We start from the raw sequence: 20469 nt of genomic DNA, 5'->3' as shown, positions 1-20469 counted from the left end.
GTGAGATCATCGAAATGTGGTGTCTCAGAAAGTCACCGCTCAGGCGGCTTAATGTAATGCACAGTGCAGCGGCCTGGGAATCTTAAGTGCATTGGCTTCTTGGCTTGATGCCAACAGGCTGGTGACCTTGGGCAAGTCACTCTAGCTTGGGGTTCCGCTGGCTGCCCCTCGGGCGGGTGAGGGCACCAGCCTCCGACAGGGCCGGCAGGTGAACCCAGTGGGTCATGGGGCCTGGAAGTCTCTTGCAGAGTCTATAAGGTGAGCGGGTGTATTATTTTCGTATTGACTTTCTGTGTGGAGGGAGGCTTTTTAATGACTTGCAACAAACCCTGGGATTCTGCATAACACCGTCCACTCACCCACGCCTTCCACTCTTAAGATTGGTGTGTTCATCCAACGCAATTTCTTTTGAGAACCCACTACGTTCCAAACTGTGTATTTTAAGAGGCAGTGGGTGTGTGGAAGCTTCCTTGAAAAGAATTCCTATTTTGTTGTTGGTGGTAAAGTCTCTGACCGAGGGGGCCCAGCAAGAGAGCTTGGATGTGAAATAATTCCACCCCTGTGTCCTGGTGATGAAATCCAGCCTGTCACCACTGTCCCGTCAGCAGTTCTGGCCCCCCAGGAAGAGGTTCCTGGCGGAATGTGTGCCCAGAGAATAGCGCCTAAGACTGCGAGGAGGTGTATTTGATCTGAAATAATGCAAACAGCTTTATTTGATTTGAGAGTGATCAAGAAGGAGGTTTTGACCCTGTGTGTTTGCTCAGTCATTGGATGTACTACAGGGCCAGGGAGAACTGGAGCTCACATTCAGGGTCTGAGCTGTGACGTCTCATGAGTGCTGCCTCTCAGGAATGCTGAGGGAGTGTTTGTTAGGTGCATTTGAGCACATGTGTCTGTGTTCCAGCCAGTCCTGCAGTGCGTCCGGCTTTGCCCAGGTGCCTTCAAGCACGGTTTCCTGGTGCTGATCTCCATGGACCAGAGAGGACAGGGCTCGTCCCTTGGGTTGATTTGCTCTTCCACTGGCCTTGTGACCTGTCCTGAGCAGAATTCCTTTCATGGTGGTGTCTTCCCAAATGTCAATCCATCTGCTGCTTAGCAAACTAATGAACAAATGGATGGTGAGCTTGACAGGCATAATCCAGCCCCTGATCATCAGAGTGAGGAGGGAGCCCCCGCAGCCACACCCCCAGCTGGCCACCCAGGATCGGCCTTGATGTATTCTATGTAGTTGGTCGTTAAGGAGCCAAACAGCAAGCAGACAAGGTCCAGGCGGGGCACTGTCCGCTCTCACCTCTTCTGTTCGTGAGGGTGCAGGTGGGCAGCTGTGCTCCCGGTAGAGGAGCAAGGTGCTTTCAGTGCTGCTGCGATTGAGTGGCCGATCTCAGCCAGCAGATGCGTGCTGGGTTGCCTCTGTGGTCTGCTGGCGTCCAGCTGCCGTTTTCATATTTCCTTTTAGAGTCTCTGTGCCCAGGACTAGTGTGTCTGGTTGCTCAGAGAAAGTTCTGGAAAGCTCTCACCACTGCTTCCATAAGTCCTTTGGGGTTTTGTTTTTATTTACCTCCCCCGAGTGTGTTTGTGCTTTGACATGAGTGTCTCCATTTTGTATTGGACATAAGCGACTTCATTTGAAATAGTCCACTACTTATCAAATGATATGAATAATTCCATAAATATCTGAACAATAAAATGCTGTCACCACAGCCTGGACTTCCCTCCCGAGGTGTCCACATGGTTAGCGGCCGGGTGTCAGGCCGGATGTTGTAAGGTCCAGCCTGTGGGCTCTGTGCCTGAGATGGGTCGTGGCCTCCTTCACGAATCTACTGTCAGATTCCACTGGGGAGTGAATGTGAGGCTCCAGGCACATCGCAGAAGCCAGGAAACAATGGTGACTTGTGATGGTGAGTCGGGTTAATCTTGAGTTCAGCTCTCCTGCGTCTTTGAGGCTTTCAGAGGCGAGTGGAGGCAGAAAGTGCCCTCTGTGGAGTGTCTGGTCCCCAGGTTCTGTGTTTCAAAGGGAAGCCTTGGCTCGGAGCCCGCGAGCTGACTTGTGAGGAGAGCTTCCTTCATCCATGGGGAGATGAAAGAGTGGGATGGAGGTGCTGAGAAGGTCTCTGGGCCTGTGGCCTTGGTGAGCAGCAGGGGGGCTTCTTAGATTCCCCAACCCCCAGGAGACATGTCCCACTTCTGACACTACCATGTTCCCAGCAATTCTTCATGCCCTACCTGGTATGGAGGTGAGGCAGAGAGAGCTCCTGATGGCTGTGGGCTGCTGGCAGGGTTCGTTTCAGCCCGACTCCGAGTGCCTGCTGGCTGCCATCTCTCTCCCGCCCCGTCGCTCGGCAGGGGAGGAAGTGGGTTGACAGAGACTAGATGATGTGACGAGGTCTCACAGCTGGATTAAAATCCAGGTCCTCCTAATCACAGACCTGGATCCCCTCTTCTGAAGCACTCCTGGCTCCTGCACACCACAGCCTCCCTGTGCTTGAATGGATTTCATTTCAGCTGTTTTAATTCCAGATTTTAGGATTAGAACCTTCTGGTGTAGAAGCTGAAAGGGGTTGTTGGCTGACAAGAGCATAGTATTCCCCACTCCTGGAGCAGGAGACAGAGGTTCCTGAGAGCCAAGGAGTCAGCTGTAGGAGCCCTGTGCTGCCCTCTAGCCTGAACCAGCAAGAGTCTTGGGCCTCCCTGGTGGCGCAAGGGGTTAAGCACCACACTATGAAGCAATCCGCAGCTTCTGCAGCACAAGTTCAATCCCCAGCAGGCCAGGGAGCTACCCACATGGCGCAGCAGACCTCTCCTGTCTCTCCCGCTGCTCCCCTCAGCAGTGTATTTGATTCAGTCTGCCTGTTCTGTTCCCCACTCTGTCTCTGGTGAATCCTCTCACCCACCTCTCCCACATCTCTGGCCTGTACCCCAGCTCTGTATGCATAAATAAATAAATCTTTAAAAAAAAAAAAGAGTCTGGAGATTCCAGCGTGATAAAGCTGTAGCGTTATCAGGAGAAAATCTTGACTTCCTAGAAAAATTGTGTTGATTTTACATTTTTGTTTAGTTTATGCTTAAAGTACTTGGGAGTCAAGTGTTCCTCCTCCCCCTGTCCCCAGAGCTATAATTGACACCCAATCCAAGAACTTTTCAACCTTTGGCCCCAGACTCCTTTGAGAATTGCATGAAACATTTGGTTGTTTTACTTAGATAAATATGGGGACCACCCTTCTGTACATAATCTCAGGACATCCCCGGGTCCTCCAAAGTTCATCTAGAACCTCTGGTTAATTTTTCATGAAACAAACATTTTCAGATCAAATCCATTTTTTTTTTTTTAAACTCTTCCTTCTCTGTCTCCTGTTTGATGCTCCTGTATTGTTGTGTTTCTTTCTTTTTTCTTTTCTTTCCTTTTGATCATTCCTTTTTGGCATGTGAGTTAAGCAGTGAAACGTTTATGTTGAAAACGAGCCCATCTATTTTCCACAAGAACATCCATCTCCTTTGCCCAGATCTTTTGGGGAGTGCGTGATGGAGCAGCACTGTGTCAGCAGTCCTCTTAATTCTGGTAAAAAGCGCCCCAGATTCCAGAGGGCTTCTGTTCATGCAGGGTTATATCTCGACACACTTGTCCCATTAGAAAGTGAAAAGGAAATGAAAAAATATGTGTTAAATCATTTCAGAAAGGCAGCAATAAATCTGTGACATGCTCACATAACATTTTATTTATTTTTTCAATAAAGCAAATGAGGGGGGGTAAATAGCGCTGTTTGGCGCTTTCGCAGCTCTCGGCAATGCCTGCCTTAGCAGAAGACACCACCGGCGTCACGTCTGCTTCTGCATTCGCTCTCCTGCATGCGCTGCATTGGTTGGACTGCGCGAGGAACCTCTGGCCTTGCTCGGGTAGTTGGAGAAGGGAGAGTCATAGGGACCCACCAGAAGGATTGTGGACCCCAGCTCCCCGTTTGGAGAGCTGCTCACTTATCCTAATGTTGGTTGGGGAAGTTCAGGTCTTTGAAAGTCACAGTCTCAGGTTGGCCCGCGAGGAAAGTCTATACTCTGGATGTGCTCTTAGTGCAGTGAGGGGTTGTGATTGGTGTTCTAGTCAGAATCGGGGGCAGAAAGCTTCCCTGCCAGGCATCTCCTTGGGGGCTCACGGTAGAGCTGAGGAAACCCCCCAGGCTCAGCACCGCCCTGGGCCTGATGGTTCTGGACCTCCTGTTGATAGATTGTCTACTGTGGAGCAATCACCAATCCAGTCTCCCTTTCTGACTTTCTCTGCTTTTACAAAAATAAGAGAAATAATGTCAGTGGCTCTTGAAGAGACGTGGTCAGCCTGGATGGCTTGTTGCCTGCCCGAGGTAAGCTTTGCAGTGACGGCCAACGTGTCACCTCACCTTCAGGGATGGGTGAGCTGAATCTCAAACCAACTCAACCTTTAAATCAAACTAAAATGTATTCCACGAGGAACAGCTTTCCCTGTTTTGAGATTATGGTGGAAAATGAACAGCCGTTGTTTCATTCAACAGTGTTTTTTTTTTTTTTTTTTTTTTTTTGAAGCACCTACCCCACGCCTGGCCTATTCTTGGCACTGGGGAGGCATCGACAAGAAAAGCTCCCTGGGCTCACGGAGCTGGTGGGGGTGAAGTTTGCAAAACAACGAGCATAATAAGTAAATGACATGTTACAGCAGAAAGACCAGAGAACGGGGGATGTGGTGACGCCTTCTCGGGCAGCCCCGGAGAGGGCAGCCTTGGGCAGGGACTTGAAGGAGAGGTGGGGGGGTCAGTGGCCATGATTTGCAAGGTGAGGGGTGCCCTGAGTGTTTAAGGGAGAACAGCGAGGTCAGCAGAGCTGGAACAGAGTGGGGTTGGGCAAAGGAGATGCTGTAGAGACATTGGAATGGCCATGGGAAGTCAGAGAAGGCTTCCCGCTGGGGAAGGAGCAGCTTGAGCTAAAACTTCTGGAAGTCTGAAGGCTTGGAGTGACCCTGGAATGAGCTATTTGTGTCATTGGTTGGCAGGTGCATTTGGACATTGGTGTGAACAACCTTGAGTGAGAGCGTGGCAGCCTCCACATTGCTCCTGGGAGGTCTCTGCAGCAAGGGGGTGCGGATGGGGTGATGGAGGGAAGCTAGAGATGAAGGCCTGCAGCCGAGCCACGCATGTGGTGCTCTGGAAGGAGCAAAGGGGTGGGTGGTGATGCAGAACCAGGTAGCGAGGAGGAGGATGGCGATGGTGAGGTTTGACACTTGGGCATAGCAAGACAGATGAAAACAGAAGATGAGCCATGAACTTGGAGGCACGCTTCTACCTGGCGCTACCTGAAGCAGCATTTCAGGCATTTGACAACTTACCTTTCAGTCCTTTCTTAGCAACAATAAGGACTTCGCTTGCAGTGGCTATGATCAAGAGAAATTTGTAGTCACTCTGTTGGAAATCATTAGGGAAGATAGCAATGGTGTGGGAAATGTGAGAGGCATGGAGACTTTTCCTGCGGAGCTAGGACAGGTGCCAGGTGTTAGTAGTGGGACAGACAAAGGCACCGGGCATTTGGGAGAGGGTGGGGGGAAGAGAGAAAGAGACGGAGGGAGAGAGGGAGAGAGAGAACAAGAACCTCAGGACAGTGGAGAGCTGGTACTGTAGTATCTCCAGCAAATAAGGACTGGAAATTATTAGTAACAGCACCCAGCGCTCATTTACAGTGTAGAAAAAGTCACCGTTTTCTTACTTTATTGTGTTGTTTGGTAAATGTGAAAATAATGAAAAAGGGACTTGATAAGCTCACACCAGCCTTGGGCTGCCTCTTTGTTTTTCCCTCAAGACCCTGCTTTCCTCAAATTCTGTATCATGAGCTTTTCTTCCATTTTAGTTGGTGCAGGAAGCTAATAACAGAAGTAGGCAGTGTCTTTTCTTATCAGATGGAGAAGTAAGTAAGGCTGAAGATGGAAAAGACAGTATTTATAGTTGACGGTCTTGAGCAGTTACCACGTGCTTTTAGAAAGTTCTAGAAACTTTTCTTGGGTTGACCCACTCAATCTCACAGCATTTACAAAGGTGTTAATGTTGCTGTTCCCATTATGAGGAAACTGAGGCACAGCTGCTTCAGGGTTACTTGCCTAAAATGTCTGTTGCCTGTACTGAGGTTCCAGAGAGAGAGTATCCTAGGAGCATCCTTAAAATACCAACAAGGGAACGTTGGTAACCAAAGACAGTACTGGTGGTGTGTGCCTTTGTGTGGGAGGTGGGATCTTATATTTTAGAGATACAAAGAAGATGATAAATCGAAAAGAATGTTTTAGACTTGAACAAGGTAGAAAATGTTCTAAATCAGGGCTTCTGCAGGCCAAAATTTCTTCATGAGAATTAAGTGAAGGCTCTAAGACCATATTTAGCTACTCTGCACAGGTTTATTAAAGCTCAGCTGGCCTCATCAGAAACATTAAACAAAGCCATCCACAAAAGAGTTTTTAATTGTGTTGTACTGACAACTTCAAGTATTCAGTTGATCATTGAATTGTCTCAGAGCCCTTGAACTTGGGGGCTAACTACCTTTTCAAAATTATGTTTACATATCTTCAACACAGAAATCCTGTCCCTCTGGGAGCCTTGGCGCTATGTGGCAGTAGTCCACGTTCAGGCTCCATGAACTTCTTATTCAAGGCCGTGGGGAACAGGGTATGAGTTTGCTTCTTGTCTCCATTTTATATCTGAGCCCATCTAAGCATTTGTTTTTCAACTGAAATAATGGAGAAAGCCCTAGCCCAGCAGCTTGTGAAGGTCTGGGGCCACAGCTGGCCACTCATGCATGCACTAGGGAGGTGCCTGTGTTCATTTTGGGAAATTGGCGATGGAGTGGAAGCTGTGAGTGCTCTGAAAATCTGGCTCACGAGGACTTGTCCAGAGCATGCAGGATGTAAGACTGTCTATTCCCGGAATGATGTTCTCCAAAGAAGTGTTTCTAACAGGGGAAGTTAATTTTGAGCTGTTTTCAGGAACTCTCCCCCCCAGATCATGCTGATGTTGGGATTTGTTTCCTCTGTCTAGTTAGGGTCTTACTGTTATCTGTTGCTCTCCCTTGAGTGATGGGTGAAAATTCAGTACTTGGTTAAATATTCTAGGGCCCATCAGATGCTCACATGATGAGTTACGAAGGAGCAAACCTTGCCTTTGCCACCAAAATGGTTGAGCTTCCTTTGGGACTCTTCCCTGAGAATGTCCTTCAGTGTCCCTTGCTGCTGGGAAGGCTGAAGAAGGTCTCAGGGGCTTTGGAGCATGGGACGAATGAGCTTTGGAGTGATGTATCCTGGAGATGGAGATGGATGGGTGGGAGGAGCCCTTCCAGATAGATGACCGCCATCTTGTGAGATGCGGCCTGCCTTCGGAGCCATGGGAACCCACATCTGAGCAAATGCATTCTGGTCTCTGGGTGTGACGGGCCTTTGGGATGCAGCTTCCGAGGGGTCATTGGCTCTTTCAAAATGGGAACCCACTCTACATCACAAACTTTGGCTTGTGCTGAAGATTCTAAAACCTAGAAATGTGTGTTCCTTTCATGGCCCTTAGACTTCTGGTTGGTGCAGCCTTCTGCTAGATCACTCTTTCCCCAATACAGTTGGAGGTGGCTGGTCTGTAGGGGACAGTCAGGTGTCTAGTAGTGCCTCTGCTGGGTAGTCATCTTTCCCATGATGCCGGATCATGGGCATCTGGGTATTCTGGGCATCCCAGGCATCATGAGCCAATGGGCTGGGTCCTGGCAGCCTCTGCTTCCCAACAGGCTGGGTCACATATCAGTGGGGGCATATTGCCCCAGAGCTTGCTTAACCACTTGTGGAGACTAGATCGAGAGCATTCCCAAGCGGTTACACTAGGGTTGTGTTCCTCAAAGTATGCAAGCTCTTCTGGGGCCCACAGACCTCTCACCTGGAGCTCTTTGCTCACTTCAGTGGTGACCCCAGAGTTGAACACACACAGCCTGGGCCCTTGCAAGGTGACAGTGCTGGTTGGCATGTGCAGATGTTCAGGCCTGACAGAGAGGTGAGTGTCTATAGAGGTCTTAATTCTGTCTTAGTGGAGGAGAGGTTAGGACATTCTCTCAAGGGATGGGTAAGGAATTGGTGGGAACGTCATGCTCTTGGGGGGCGCCTGTCCCGTCTCTGCCTCAGTGATCCTCATCCTCTTTCAGGTTTGAACTCTGCAGGGTAAGTCAAGGGAAATCAATGAAACGTCATTGGGAAAATCTAGAAGGGGCACTGTTGACCAACAAAGGGAAGACATGGAGGTGACTCTTGGGATGTGCTTCCTACAGTTGTAGATGCTTCCTACAGCTGAACAATGGGGTGGCCATGTAAAAGTGGGAGATTTGTTTGGAAGCAAAGTTTGTGACCTCTGAGCCCCAGCATCCTCATCTGTTACTATTAACCTACTCAAAGGCGACAGCTTGCCTAGTTCCTCCTGTTCCTCCTGTTCTAGAGCTGCGGGAAGTACAAGACTCCTGGGACTGATGTGCTCCTCCCTCGTTCCAAGGTCTTTCTGTTATGGCCACGGGCAGACTACCTGTGTAGCTTGTCCTTCCTTGTCTCATCTCGAAGCCTCTCCCCTCCTGCCTATGAGAGGAGAGTTCACAGCTGAGTCCTTCCCTTCTTCTTTTTTTTTTTTTTTTTTTTAAAGATTTATTTATTTATTTATACAAGCACTGGGTACAGTCAGAAGCGCGAGAGGGTAAGAGAATTCACCAGAGCCAGAGCGGGGAACAGAACAGGCAGATGGACAAAGTACACTGCTGAGGGGAGCAGTGGGCGGCAGGAGAGGTCTGCGCGCCATGTGGGACCCTCCCCGGTGGCCGGGGATGGAACTGGCATTGTAGAGGCTGCGGGCAGCTTCGCAGGCCAGCGCTCAACCCAACCGCTCCACCACCAGGGGAGGCCCTGAGTCCTTCCCTTCTTACAGAAAAGAACTGAAGCAAATTGACAAACTGCTCATCTCCCATGACTCATGATGGTTTTCAAGAATCCGTGATGGTTGTATTGACTTACTGTCTTGCAGACAAGGAGGCAAGTGCTAAATGTCCCCGCCAGGGGACATTTATGTGGCTCTATGGTAGTGTGCAGCGGGTTTTTGCCTTCTGGATCCGGGCCCTTCATGACCATCTATAGCAACTAATGGGCAGGACAGGGCAGAGCTGGGTGCTGGGACTAGTACCCCTGGCGGGTCTGCATCTAAGCTGCATCCATGGCAACTTTGTCCCCTTAAAACCCCCTGGCCCCCAAGGTAGTAAAGCTTTCTTGACTCCCTCCTGTGACTTTCCCCTTTAACTCCCCCTCATTTCTTTTTTCTTTTTAAACCACTTTTCATTTGAGAACAGCTTTAGAATTATAGAAAAGTTGCAAAGACAATAGGGAGGTTTCCGTACACCCCACACCCCATGAGCCTGGAGCCCCTGCCTGTGCTGGCCTTCGCTGGGCTTCTCCAGTAAAAGGATCTAGTCCCCTCCCCCCTTCATTTTGCAGGCTTTGTTTTTCTATTATAAAGGGCCTCGGCGTGATGATTTAATATATGTGTACATTGTGAAATGATTGCCACACTCAATTAACACCTCCACCACCTCATGTAATTACCCTTTTTTTGTGGTGAGAACCCTTAAAACCTACTTTCTTAGCAAATTTCAAGCGTACAACGCAGTGTTATCACCAATAGTCGCCATGCTGGCCAGCCCCCCAGAACTTTTCCTCTTAGGACTGGAAGTCTGGACCTTTCATCAGCATCTCCCCATTTCTCACCATCCTGCTCCCCCCAGCTCTCGCAGCTACCAATCTACAGGTTCAACTTTTTTTTTAAAAGATTTATTTATTTATGCATATAAGAACCGGGGTACAGGCCAGAGGTGCAGGGGTGAGAGGATTCACTGCAGACAGAGTGGGGAGTAGAAAGGCAGACTGAATGAAATATACTGTGAGGGGAGCAGCAGGTGATGCAAGAGAGGTCTGCTGCGCCATGTGTGTTGCTCCCTGGCTGGAGATCAAACTCACGCTGCAATGGCTATGGAAAGCTTCCTAGCTTGCGTGTGAACCCCTTGCGCCACCAGGGAATGCCAGGTTCAACTTTTTTTTATAAGTAGTGCAGATTTTTTTTTTTTAAAAGATTGATTGATTGATTGATTGATTCATTCATTCATTTATTTATACAAGCACTGGGTACAGTCAGAAGCGCGGGAGGGTGAGAGAATTCACCGGAGCCAGAGCGGGGAGCAGAGCAGGCAGAAGGACCAAAGTACACTGCTGAGGGGAGCAGCGGGCGGCAGAAGAGGTCTGCGTGCCATGCAGGACCCTCCTCCGGTGGCCGGGGAGCAGCCGGAGATCGAACTGGTGCTGCAGAGGCTGCGGGCAGCTTTGCAACCCAGCGCTCAACCACTGTGCCACCGGGGAGGCCCTCAGATATTCCACTAAGAAGTGAAAGGGTGCAGTGGGTGTGGACATACAGGCACCGTCTGTGTGGTTACGTCTATCCCGCATTGCCTCTCAGCAAAGAGTGGCCCCCAAAGCATGCATTTTCCTGGCAATCCAGAATACTCTGTTTTTTAAATCTCTTTGAACCATCAGTAGCTATTTATGAGACGAAAGGCCCAAAGGAGTGAAACTGCCAGACCACATAACGCTTTGCTCCTGTGTCAGGCTGGTACTCATTCCCATGCTCTTCCTTGGAGAAAAACCAGTCTGATTTCTTCTCCATAACACCGTCGGGCTGCGCTGTCCAGTATCACTGTTATCACCCTCCTGTGATGCCTGCTATCATTTAATTATTGTTTGTGGACCGGCTGGTAGCACTTGAGAGTAATTAAGATTCTGATTTAAGAACAGACCTGTCGGTGTCCTGGAAATGTTCATCTTCAGAGCTGGGGCTCTCACAAATGGGCCTGTTCCGAATGGCTTTATTTTTTAATTTAATTTAATTTTTAAGGTTTATTTATTTATTTTTGTGTAGAAGAACTGGGGTGTAGGACAGAGGTGCAGGGGTTGAGAGGATTCACCAGAAAGAGTGGGGAGCAGAACAGGTGGATCTACTGAAATACACTGCTGAGAGGAGCAGAGGGCGAGACAGGAGAGGTCCGCTGCACCACGTGGGTAGCTCCCTGGCCGGGGATCGAACTCAGGCCACAGTGGTGATAACTCTGAGACTTAACCCCTAGGCCACCAGGGAGGGCTTTAAACTGAGAATCGATACCCGTCAGCCTCCTGGCAGCTGCCCCAAACTGTCGGCTGGCCCAAGGGCAGTGAGTCGGTGTCCTAGCATCCTGCCTTTGAAAGGGCAAGGTAATTGGAGCGCTCGTGTTGGAGCTGTGGGCCCCACGGGCTTGCTGAGCACAATGTGGAGAGAGAGGCTGCTTGTTCTCCAGGAGGGAGGCTGGGCACAGTGTGGGGACTGTTCTGCTCCAGGGAGAGGGGCCTTGCTCAGTGAGCTGGTGAGGCTGCACTCTCCTGTCCTTCTGGCCCCCACATTACAGACCAATTTTTATTTTAAAGAAATGTATCAGCCGTGAAGACCTTGTCACCCACTGTAACCCCCTGGAACAGCTGACTAGTCATCCTGCAGAGCTTTCCAGAGCCCCAGGCTGGCAGCTGAGGGTGAGGGTGCTGAGCTCTCCCAGCACATGAGTAGGGGGTCTGGGGGAGGAGGAAGCCTCAGTAGCTAATCTGCCAATTACTTAATTAGCTAATAATTAGCTAAGTCGTATCAATGGTAAGTTCTCTGAACTTGTTCTTGCTTCTTTTATTTCTTGAACTTTCTGGATTGTTGGCATTCTCCCTGGGGCAGCTTGAGGTTTCCTGAGCTACTCTGTAGGCCAGCTGGGTTTTTGCGGGCTCCAGGGGCGTTGAGCAGTTATGGTTCCAGGAGAGGCTGGGAGCAGCAATGCCCTGTGGGTCTCCTGCAGCTTCACTGCCCCTGGCTGAACACCCCCCTGCCAGCCTGCTTACTTCTCTACCTGATACCTCCCTCCTCTCCCCCTCTCCAGGATGTTAACACAGGGGAGGGCAGTGAGTTTGCAGACAGTGGGATCGAAGGAGCCACCACCGACACAGACCTCCTGTCCAGGCGATCCAATGCCACCAACTCCAGCTACTCGCCCCCCTCCGGCCGTGCCTTTGTGGGCAGCGACAGTGGCAGTAGCTCCACTGGGGATGCGGCCCGCCAGGGGGTGTATGAGAATTTCAGGCGGGAGCTGGAGATGAGCACCACCAACAGCGAGAGCCTGGAGGAGGCTGGCTCCGCACACAGCGACGAGCAGAGCAGCGGCACCCTGAGCTCGCCTGGCCAGTCGGACATCCTGCTCACTGCCGCGCAGGGCACGGTGCGCAAGGCGGGGGCGCTGGCGGTCAAGAACTTCCTGGTGCACAAGAAGAACAAGAAGGTGGAGTCGGCTACCCGCAGGAAGTGGAAACACTACTGGGTGTCCTTGAAAGGTGAGCTGGCGAGCGCGCTCTGGCGCCACGTACACTTGTGCTGCAGGGCGCATCTGAACCAAGGATTGTGGTTTCAAATTCTACAGAAAATTTATGTTGATTCAAAAAAGATTGAGGCTGCCCAGAGGGGAAGAGTGGAGGCTGGGGGGCACAGGTGGAGGGCGCCCATGGATTAGGTAGAGGATTATGGGTGCTCTACCTATACGTGGCTCGATGGGCGTGGCACGGGTAACCTGTCCCTGAAGAGGCGTGAACCTGTAGCCATAAATCTTCCACATGGGGTAAATCAGTGTCACCACAATAAAATCATAGTTAAAAGCAATGAGCAAGAAAATAAAAACAAATTATTATATTAGTGTAGAAAAATTAACAAATTTTGAAGAGTACCTTCCATTGCTGCTGACTCAGGCACTCTGTGTACAGTATACCTCTAGCACGTAATCATCTTATTTAAAACTTTCTGTCTCTTTATCAGTAAATAACTCCCCCCTTCCCCCGCACCCCTTTCCACCACATTATTTTATTTTCTTGACTTTTTTCACAATCATGATAGAGGTCTGGTTTTCTCCTAGATACAACCAGTTTTGATGACAGTTCTAAAGGATAATTTACAAAATGCTTTTTGGGAATCATGCCTGTTAGTCAAATCCCTCCCACAATTACGTTTGGGAGGGAAGATCCTTCATTTGAATCCCAGTTTCCTGGAAACTGCCATTTTCAGGTTAAAAAAGATAAAAAGCACAAATTCCACAAGGTTTAACCTAATGCTTTGTGGAATGTCTAAGCCATCATTTATTTGTGAAGCAGTCACTGTTTCAGAATCACACTTCATATGTTGGAGAATGCATATAGATGTATAGTGCATGTGTAGATTGGTGTTTTCATGAATAAGCATAATACTTCGAGTCTGTCCATTGTCATTTGCATACCTTGTTGAGTCACATATGCACTCCACATGTCTGCCTCTGCCCTGTCATATAGAAGTTGTAACTCATCTGTGAATACTGTGTCTTAAAAAGATAACCACTTCAAGTCCATGTAGGCTTCCTATCACAGCTGGATTTGAAGCAAAATTTGGGTATATCAGGATAGGTGAGCAAGGGGAACAGGTGTGAGGGACACCCCCAGAAGGAAGAGGCAGGGCTGATTGGTGGCTGCACACACTGGCCCTTCCATGTTGGATTTCACCAGGTGTGGCTGGTGTGGAGTATCCAATCCCAGCAGCATAGAACACCCTAGAGCTCTGAAGGGGTGCACAGGCCAACCCCCAGGGACAAGCAGGATTTGGGTGGTCTCTAGTACTAGTGGTGCCACCTCTTGCTTCAATGCCTGGTGGAACAGAAAGGGAGTATGTTAATTTGAATCTGTATTTGGCCACATGTGTCAGAAGCCCCCAGTGACAGTGTCCTAAGCAAGATAGAATTTTATTCCCTTCCCACCTGCCCATGTGGATCATCTAAGGTTGGTATGGTGACTCTTTTTTTCTGTGAAATCATCAAGGGAACTAGGCTTCTTTTACTTTGTTGCCTAACTATTTCTAGAGCATTCTCTTAGTCTCATTGGTTAAGGTAGCCACCACCAGGGCCATGTAGGTAAATGGGGCCATGCAGATAAATGGGGAATTGGAGGGGTTTTTCCTCTGTCCTGAGGGAACGTCTGGAAGTTGCTGAATCACTATGCTTCCATCCCATTGGCTAGAGGTGGGTTACATGTAGCTGCAAGGGAGGCAGGCAGGGCTGCCTTTCTCTTGGGTGGCCTTGGCCTAGCGAACATGGCTGGTCTATGACTGCAGAAAAGGGATGCTTATTGGGAAGACACCAATGGCCTCAGATGACTGTATTCTGTTGTCAAGGGGCTCAGGCAGTTGCCCCCACTGCTACACACCCAGTGAAGCTGCCTTTGGGAGGTGGGGTTACCATTTTTCTCTTCATTTCCAGACATGCTAGGTTATTACATCTCCTTGATCCACTTCCAAGAATGTCTTAGGAACTAGAGTCTGGTTCTTTTTCACATCCTTTTCTCATTCTGAAGGTCAGCCTTAGGGATTTTGAAGTTTGAACAAGAAGTAGAATTCTGGCCTTTGTTATGTTTTCTGTGGAAAACCACATGACGTATTGATAGTAAATGCCAAGTTTTGTTTTCTATGCCAAATTAAATACCGCATTATAATACTTAAGAAGTGTATACTAAAATTTTAACTCATATGAAGTAGGAGTGTGAAATTTGATAAAAGTCCTGTCAGTTTGCACACATGCACCTTGTTGTACTGGGGGGGGGCGCATCCTGCTCAAGAAGCACAGATGTTCATCTGTGGAGCCCAGTAGAGCTGCTGCTCTTCTCTTTCAAGTGTGACTTGCTGTGGCTGAATATGAGGTGCTGCAGAGTCATCATGTCTGAGAGGGTCTGAATTCTGCCTCCTGCTGTGCTGTGGGGGAGAGAATGACAGGATAAAGAGGGGGCCTTCTCCCACCTCCTGCTCCTCCCCAAGATGTGCTCACCACAAGTACCACAACCTCTGTGCCCTCTAGCAGCCTCTCTGGTCTCTCACTTTAATTAGAGCCAGATTTTAGCATGAATGGTCAGGAGACCACCCACATCTCAGAATTCTGGGGTACTTTCTGGGTTGCACCAACTCCAAAGTTTGGAGGTAGGACCTAGGCCTTGTCTTATCTGTACCATCAAATGGGTGGCTTCAGCAAAAGAAATTCAATTCCTCACGTTCCTGGATCCTTGAAGTCCAAGGTCAAGGTATGAGGTCTTTCTCTTGGACCTAAAACATGACTTTTTTTCTTCTAGGATCTTCATATGGTTCTCTCTCTGTGTCTGGGTCTGTCTCTGTCCAAAGTCCCCCTTCTTTATAAGGACTCCAGTCAGATTGGCTAGGGCTTGCCCATAGGATCTCGTTTTACTTTAATTACCTGTTTGAATACTTTATCTCCAAATACAACCACATTCTGGGTTAGTACTTCAGCCTAGAAATTGGGGGGGGGGGCATAATTTAATCCACAGCAGGCCCAGAGTTTGTAATTTGAACAGGCTTCCCAGGTGATGCTTACACTAGATTTGAGAATAGTAGCCTAGAATAAAAATAATTAGGTGATTTTTGACTTGGGGCATGGAGATGGGGGCTGTTTTGTTTCTGCTATTCTCTTAGAGAATAAACAGTACAGGAAGTAAGGGTGGGGGGCTCAGAAGCACAGCTCATGAGCCTGTCAATGGCAGCTCCTTCACTTCCTTGGTGCCCCAGATCTGGGTGACACAACCTGTGTTGGATCCAGGCCTAGAACATGGAGCCACTGAGTCCTGTGCCTCCTAATCCTGATGGTCCCCCTTACATATTGATGGACTCAGGCCCGTCCTTGACAGTCAAAAGCAGGATTTGCTGCTGACTTCGTAGCAATCCTTGGATCCTGAGGAGCAAAAAGCAGAGCACCTGGTGGGATAGACATTTCTCCAAAGATTTTTTCTTTTTACTTTAGATAGGATAATTAATTAAAAAAAAAAAGATTTCATTTGAATTAGTCTCTGGAGTCTGTCCATGGACAGCTGAAGGGCATAGCAATAATGCTCAGCGAACTTGCAGTTTCTGGGTTTGCTGCTTCACGTTTATCTTCCTATTGGAACAAGCAGATGGCTAGAGGGAGACATGGGTGATGGTAAACCAAGGTTGAAAAGTCATAAAAAGAGCAATTAGGGGTGACCTTAAAATGCTCAGCGTGTGCACACCTGGGATTTGTGGGTGTCCCCAAGTCAGGATCCTAAGCTTTATTCTGTTCTCATCCTGTGGTTATTGAGCAATTTTGCGTTACCCCTTTTTTGTTAAGAATCTACAAATCATTAATCATAAAGTTTATTTAGGTGGGTTTTGTAATCACAATCGGGTGCTGTTGACATTTTCCAGATAACTCCAGGTAGTTGGGGGGCTCTCCTGCCTGGGCAGTGTGGCTGGTTTAGCAGCATCCATATCCTCTGACCAGTTGCCAGTTGGACCTGATCCCTCCTGTACTCCCCCCACCCCCAACACACACACAAGGGTGACAACCAAAAAGGTCTTCAGACTTCACCACACATTCCCTGGGACAAAATTGCCATCCCCCCTACAGAACCTCTGATTTGGGGAAAATAACACCCCCTTTTGTATTTTAAAATCTATTTATCTCCAAATCTATGCTAGGTCAAGACCAAGAACTCGGAGGTGCAGATGAGATCTCAATGTGATGTGTGTTTTCTTGCAACAACCCAAGATCTTCAAAATAACAGGGATTGTGAGAAAAATAGGGTTGGGGTAGAGTGGATCTTTAATTAAATTATAGGTTGGCCACTTTTGAACTCGGAAGTAAAAAAACAAACAAAAAAAAAATACTGTAATACTTAGTTACCATCTTAGTCTCCGAACCAGAGAACATCACAGAAAACATAAACAGTGACCATCACAGAAAACATAAGGCATCAACTTTAAGACAAAAGTGAATATAACTTGATTGGACAGCAGGAAGAATGGAGAGTCTTGAATTATGGGGACAAGGCAGCAATTATAGCATCAGGCAGCACCGGACACCCTGCGGTGGGAGGTTTAATCAAGGCTGAGGTTGCTGCACCAGGGCAGAGCCTCGTGGAGCCTGAGCTTTGTGCGCTGTGCACTGCAGCTAGCCCAGGACAGGATGCTGCCTGCACCAGCTCTGTAAAGCTGAGGTGAAATGTTAAGGATTGGGGAACTTGCCTTTGAAGGAAGGTGATTCTTCCACGGAGTCACATCTTTCTCCTTTACTAAGCACAGCCTTGCTCTATGGAGGTCCCATGGTCGCTGACTGGGGCTTGGGAATTGAGACTGTGGCCCTTGTGTCATGTGGTGAGGAAGACGTGGACAGAGTCGCTTTAGGTTGGAGTTAAGAGTCAAAAAGTCAGATCCGGACATGCCTGGCAGTGGGTTTCAGTTAATGGGGAGGAAGAGCTCAACTAGTAATGGCTGTTAGGCTGAGTCTCACATTTAGGCCAATGGAGGGTATTTATGAAGCCACTTGGTAGCAAATCTGTCCAAGACTTCTTACTGCCACTGCATTATTTTCACAGTTGTCAAGTGTGGACCAGGCCCCAGTTTCCTGCAGGCCTTCCCATGTGAGCCTTGCATCTTCTCTTCCAGTAGGGGCAAGGATATGCTTTATTGCTAGAAAAACATTTTTTTTTAATATTTTATTTTTGCGTAGAAGAACTGGGGTATAGGCCAGAGGTGACAGGTGTAACAGGATTTCCCTGAGACAGAGTGGGGAGCAGAACAGGCAGATCTGCTGAAATACACTGCTGAGGGGAGCAGCGGACGAGACGAGTGGTCTGCTGTGCCATGTGGGTCAGCTCCCTGGCTGGGGATCGCACTCAGGCTGTAGTGCTGAGACTTGACCCCCAGCCACCCCCTCGTGGAGGCCCTAGAGAAACATTTTATAGGAACAATCTGAGACTAAAAAACTATCATGTCTTACCTTGCCCCTAACATACCTAATGCCAATATTATATGTTGTTTTCCCCCAAGGGCATAGTCCAGAAACCCAGTAAACTGCATTTCTCATGCATGTCTCGCGAGGTGTGGTGGGAGGGGGCTCCAGAGCAGCAGTGCTGCCACCTGTCCCTACACAGCACCACAGAACTTACCTATGAAACTGACTGCCTGGGGGGCCCTAAGACGCCCCTGGGCCCATGAGGAGAAAACTCTAAATAAAGCAGAACGTCAAGCTCTTGAAGAACATGAGGACATGCACGAAGGAGCCCTTTGAGTGCCGAGATGCCAGGATTTCAGAATCTTTGGCTTTTTTTCTAAGCCCGTCCAAGACTTGAGGACAGGTGTGACCCCATGCTGTCTCCTTCCTGTGATTTCACGCTTTAATCTCCAGCTCTTCTCTGTGATGAGGGACAAGCCAGTTCCCACTGCAGACTTTCTGCTGTTTAAGTGCCACATTCTCATGCACACCCCTGTTTTGTCTGCTCAGGGTGCACACTCTTCTTCTACGAGAATGATGGCCGGTCCGGAATCGACCACAACAGCATCCCCAAGCACGCTGTATGGGTGGAGAACAGCATCGTACAGGCAGTGCCTGAGCACCCCAAGAAGGACTTCGTCTTCTGCCTCAGCAACTCTCTGGGCGACGCCTTCCTTTTTCAGGTTTGTTGGCCACGTTGCAGGGCATTTCCAGTCTCTTACCAGATACTGTCCTCTCCTGCTTATATTCCTCACCCTCTTCTGTTAGTGGTGGGATTTATCCTTTACTCAATAGATAAACAGAAATGATGCATGACAAAGTTAACAGCTATCCTGAATTCCAGGAATGATTGAATTCACCCAGAGCCCTGGGGGTGTGTGTGTGTGTGTGTGTGTGTGTGTGTGTGTGTGTGTGTGTAGAACTGGGTTGTAGGCCAGAGGGGTGAGGGGTGGGGGTGAGAGGACTCACCAGATACAGAGTGGGGAGCAGAAAAGGTGGATTGACTGAAATACATGGCCATGGAGAGCAGTGTGCCACGTGTGGGTTAACTCTCTGGCCAGGGATCAAGCTCAGGCTGCAGTGGTAATAGTGCTGAGATTCAACCCCTAGGCCTCCAGGGAGGCCCCCACCCAGAGCATTTCTACAGGAACCTGAGGCCAGGCAGGGGTGTACTGAGTTTGAGAAGCTTTGTTGTGCTTCCTATGGGTTGAAGGATTTTTCAGTGTAATCTTTATACCTTTTGTGTAGCCCTTTAGAAAAGCGATCATGAACTCCTTAATATAGACTTGATTTGAGCTGTCAAATTTTTTATCATAATATGTTCTTTTCCGATATTACTCATAAGGTAAAATAATGACATGCCAGAAATAACCAGATATACCCAAATGGTTTCTCTTCCTCATCTTAAAAAAACTCTACCCAATGTTCTTGACATTTGGCTGTTAAATGTATTTAAAAAATGCTAATCACTTGATGGTTAACTGTTGCCTTTTTAGGGAATCCTTTGAGTTTGGTCAGTTGTGATCCACTTTTCCAGATACCCGTGCTATTAATTAGAAGGTTTCATTTATTCTATTCTATTTTTCATTTATTCTATTCTCTTTTTTAAAAAAAAGCTTTATTTATTTATTTTCGCACAGAAGAACTGGGCTGTAGGCCAGAGGTGAGGGGGATGAAAGGATTCACCAGAGATAGAGTGGGGAGCAGAACAGGCAGATTTAGTAAAGTACACTGCTCAGGGGGAGAAGAGGGTGAGACACTGCTGCACCCTAAGTGGGTTAGCTCCATGGACAAGAATTGAATTCAGGCCATCACAGTGATAGTGCTGAGATTTAACCCCTAAGCCACCAGGGAGGCCCGACTTCATTTATTCTAGCAAAGCATGAACTCGCAAACTTTTATTCCATTTTTCCTATGTGCTATGCACTAATTCTTCAGAATAACAAGATTTTGACACAGTTCCTATCTGAATGTATTCATATATAATACAAGAGACAGATCTTTGTTTCTGTGCCTGAAAGTGAATTTTAAAAGAAGAGTAGGGATGAATTGTGTGAAGTGGACAGTAAGACTGTTACATGCAGAAGAGAGAGTTGGAACAAAGGTGTGGAAGAGAGTAATAGTTTAACTCACCACATTTCTGCATTTGATTGGTCCCTGAAGTTAGAGTAAGAAAAATAAAATGGTAATTTTGTTAGCTGACAAAACCCATCTGTTTTTCATTTTTAAAACTTGTGATGTAAAACACATAAAGAAGAGAGCACTAGGGGGCGGAGCAACATGGCGGCGAGGGGACGCTGCAAGTAAGATCTCCCATTAAAAAAAGTTAATAGGGAGGAAAAGCGGCAGGTCCCAGTGAGAACTGGGACACGGAAGATAAACGGACGACTCCAGCAAACTGCCCGAAGAAGAAAGTTGCCATAAAAGAGGACGAGAAGGGAGGGAAGCGCAGAACCCTGCTCCCCTCCCCCGCCCACAAAGTCGGCACTCTCCGACCGGCAGAAAGGAGGGAAACAACAAACCAAAACGGCCAACAAGAAAAACGGATGCAGCAAG

The 20469-nt window shown here is 48.3% G+C and overlaps 1 protein-coding gene across 3 annotated transcripts in view; it reads left to right on the top strand.

Annotated features, from left to right (window-relative positions):
* The window catches only part of TIAM1 (TIAM Rac1 associated GEF 1), a gene marked incomplete at both ends in the record, with an annotated part of 128357 nt that overhangs the window by 3719 nt on the left and 104169 nt on the right, over positions 1-20469 (top strand). For all 3 annotated transcript variants that reach the window (XM_084232521.1, XM_084232520.1, XM_084232519.1), the window contains 2 exons: positions 11998-12445; positions 18424-18596. In XM_084232521.1, the coding sequence (XP_084088647.1) occupies positions 11998-12445; positions 18424-18596 (621 nt within the window). The remainder of the gene's footprint in view (positions 1-11997; positions 12446-18423; positions 18597-20469) is intronic.

This window comes from Talpa europaea (genome assembly GCF_964194135.1).
Source record: "Talpa europaea genome assembly, chromosome: 4".
NCBI classification, from domain to species: domain Eukaryota; kingdom Metazoa; phylum Chordata; class Mammalia; order Eulipotyphla; family Talpidae; genus Talpa; species Talpa europaea.
Note: the sequence above shows the minus strand (reverse complement) of the source record. Positions and strands in the feature narration are given on the sequence as shown.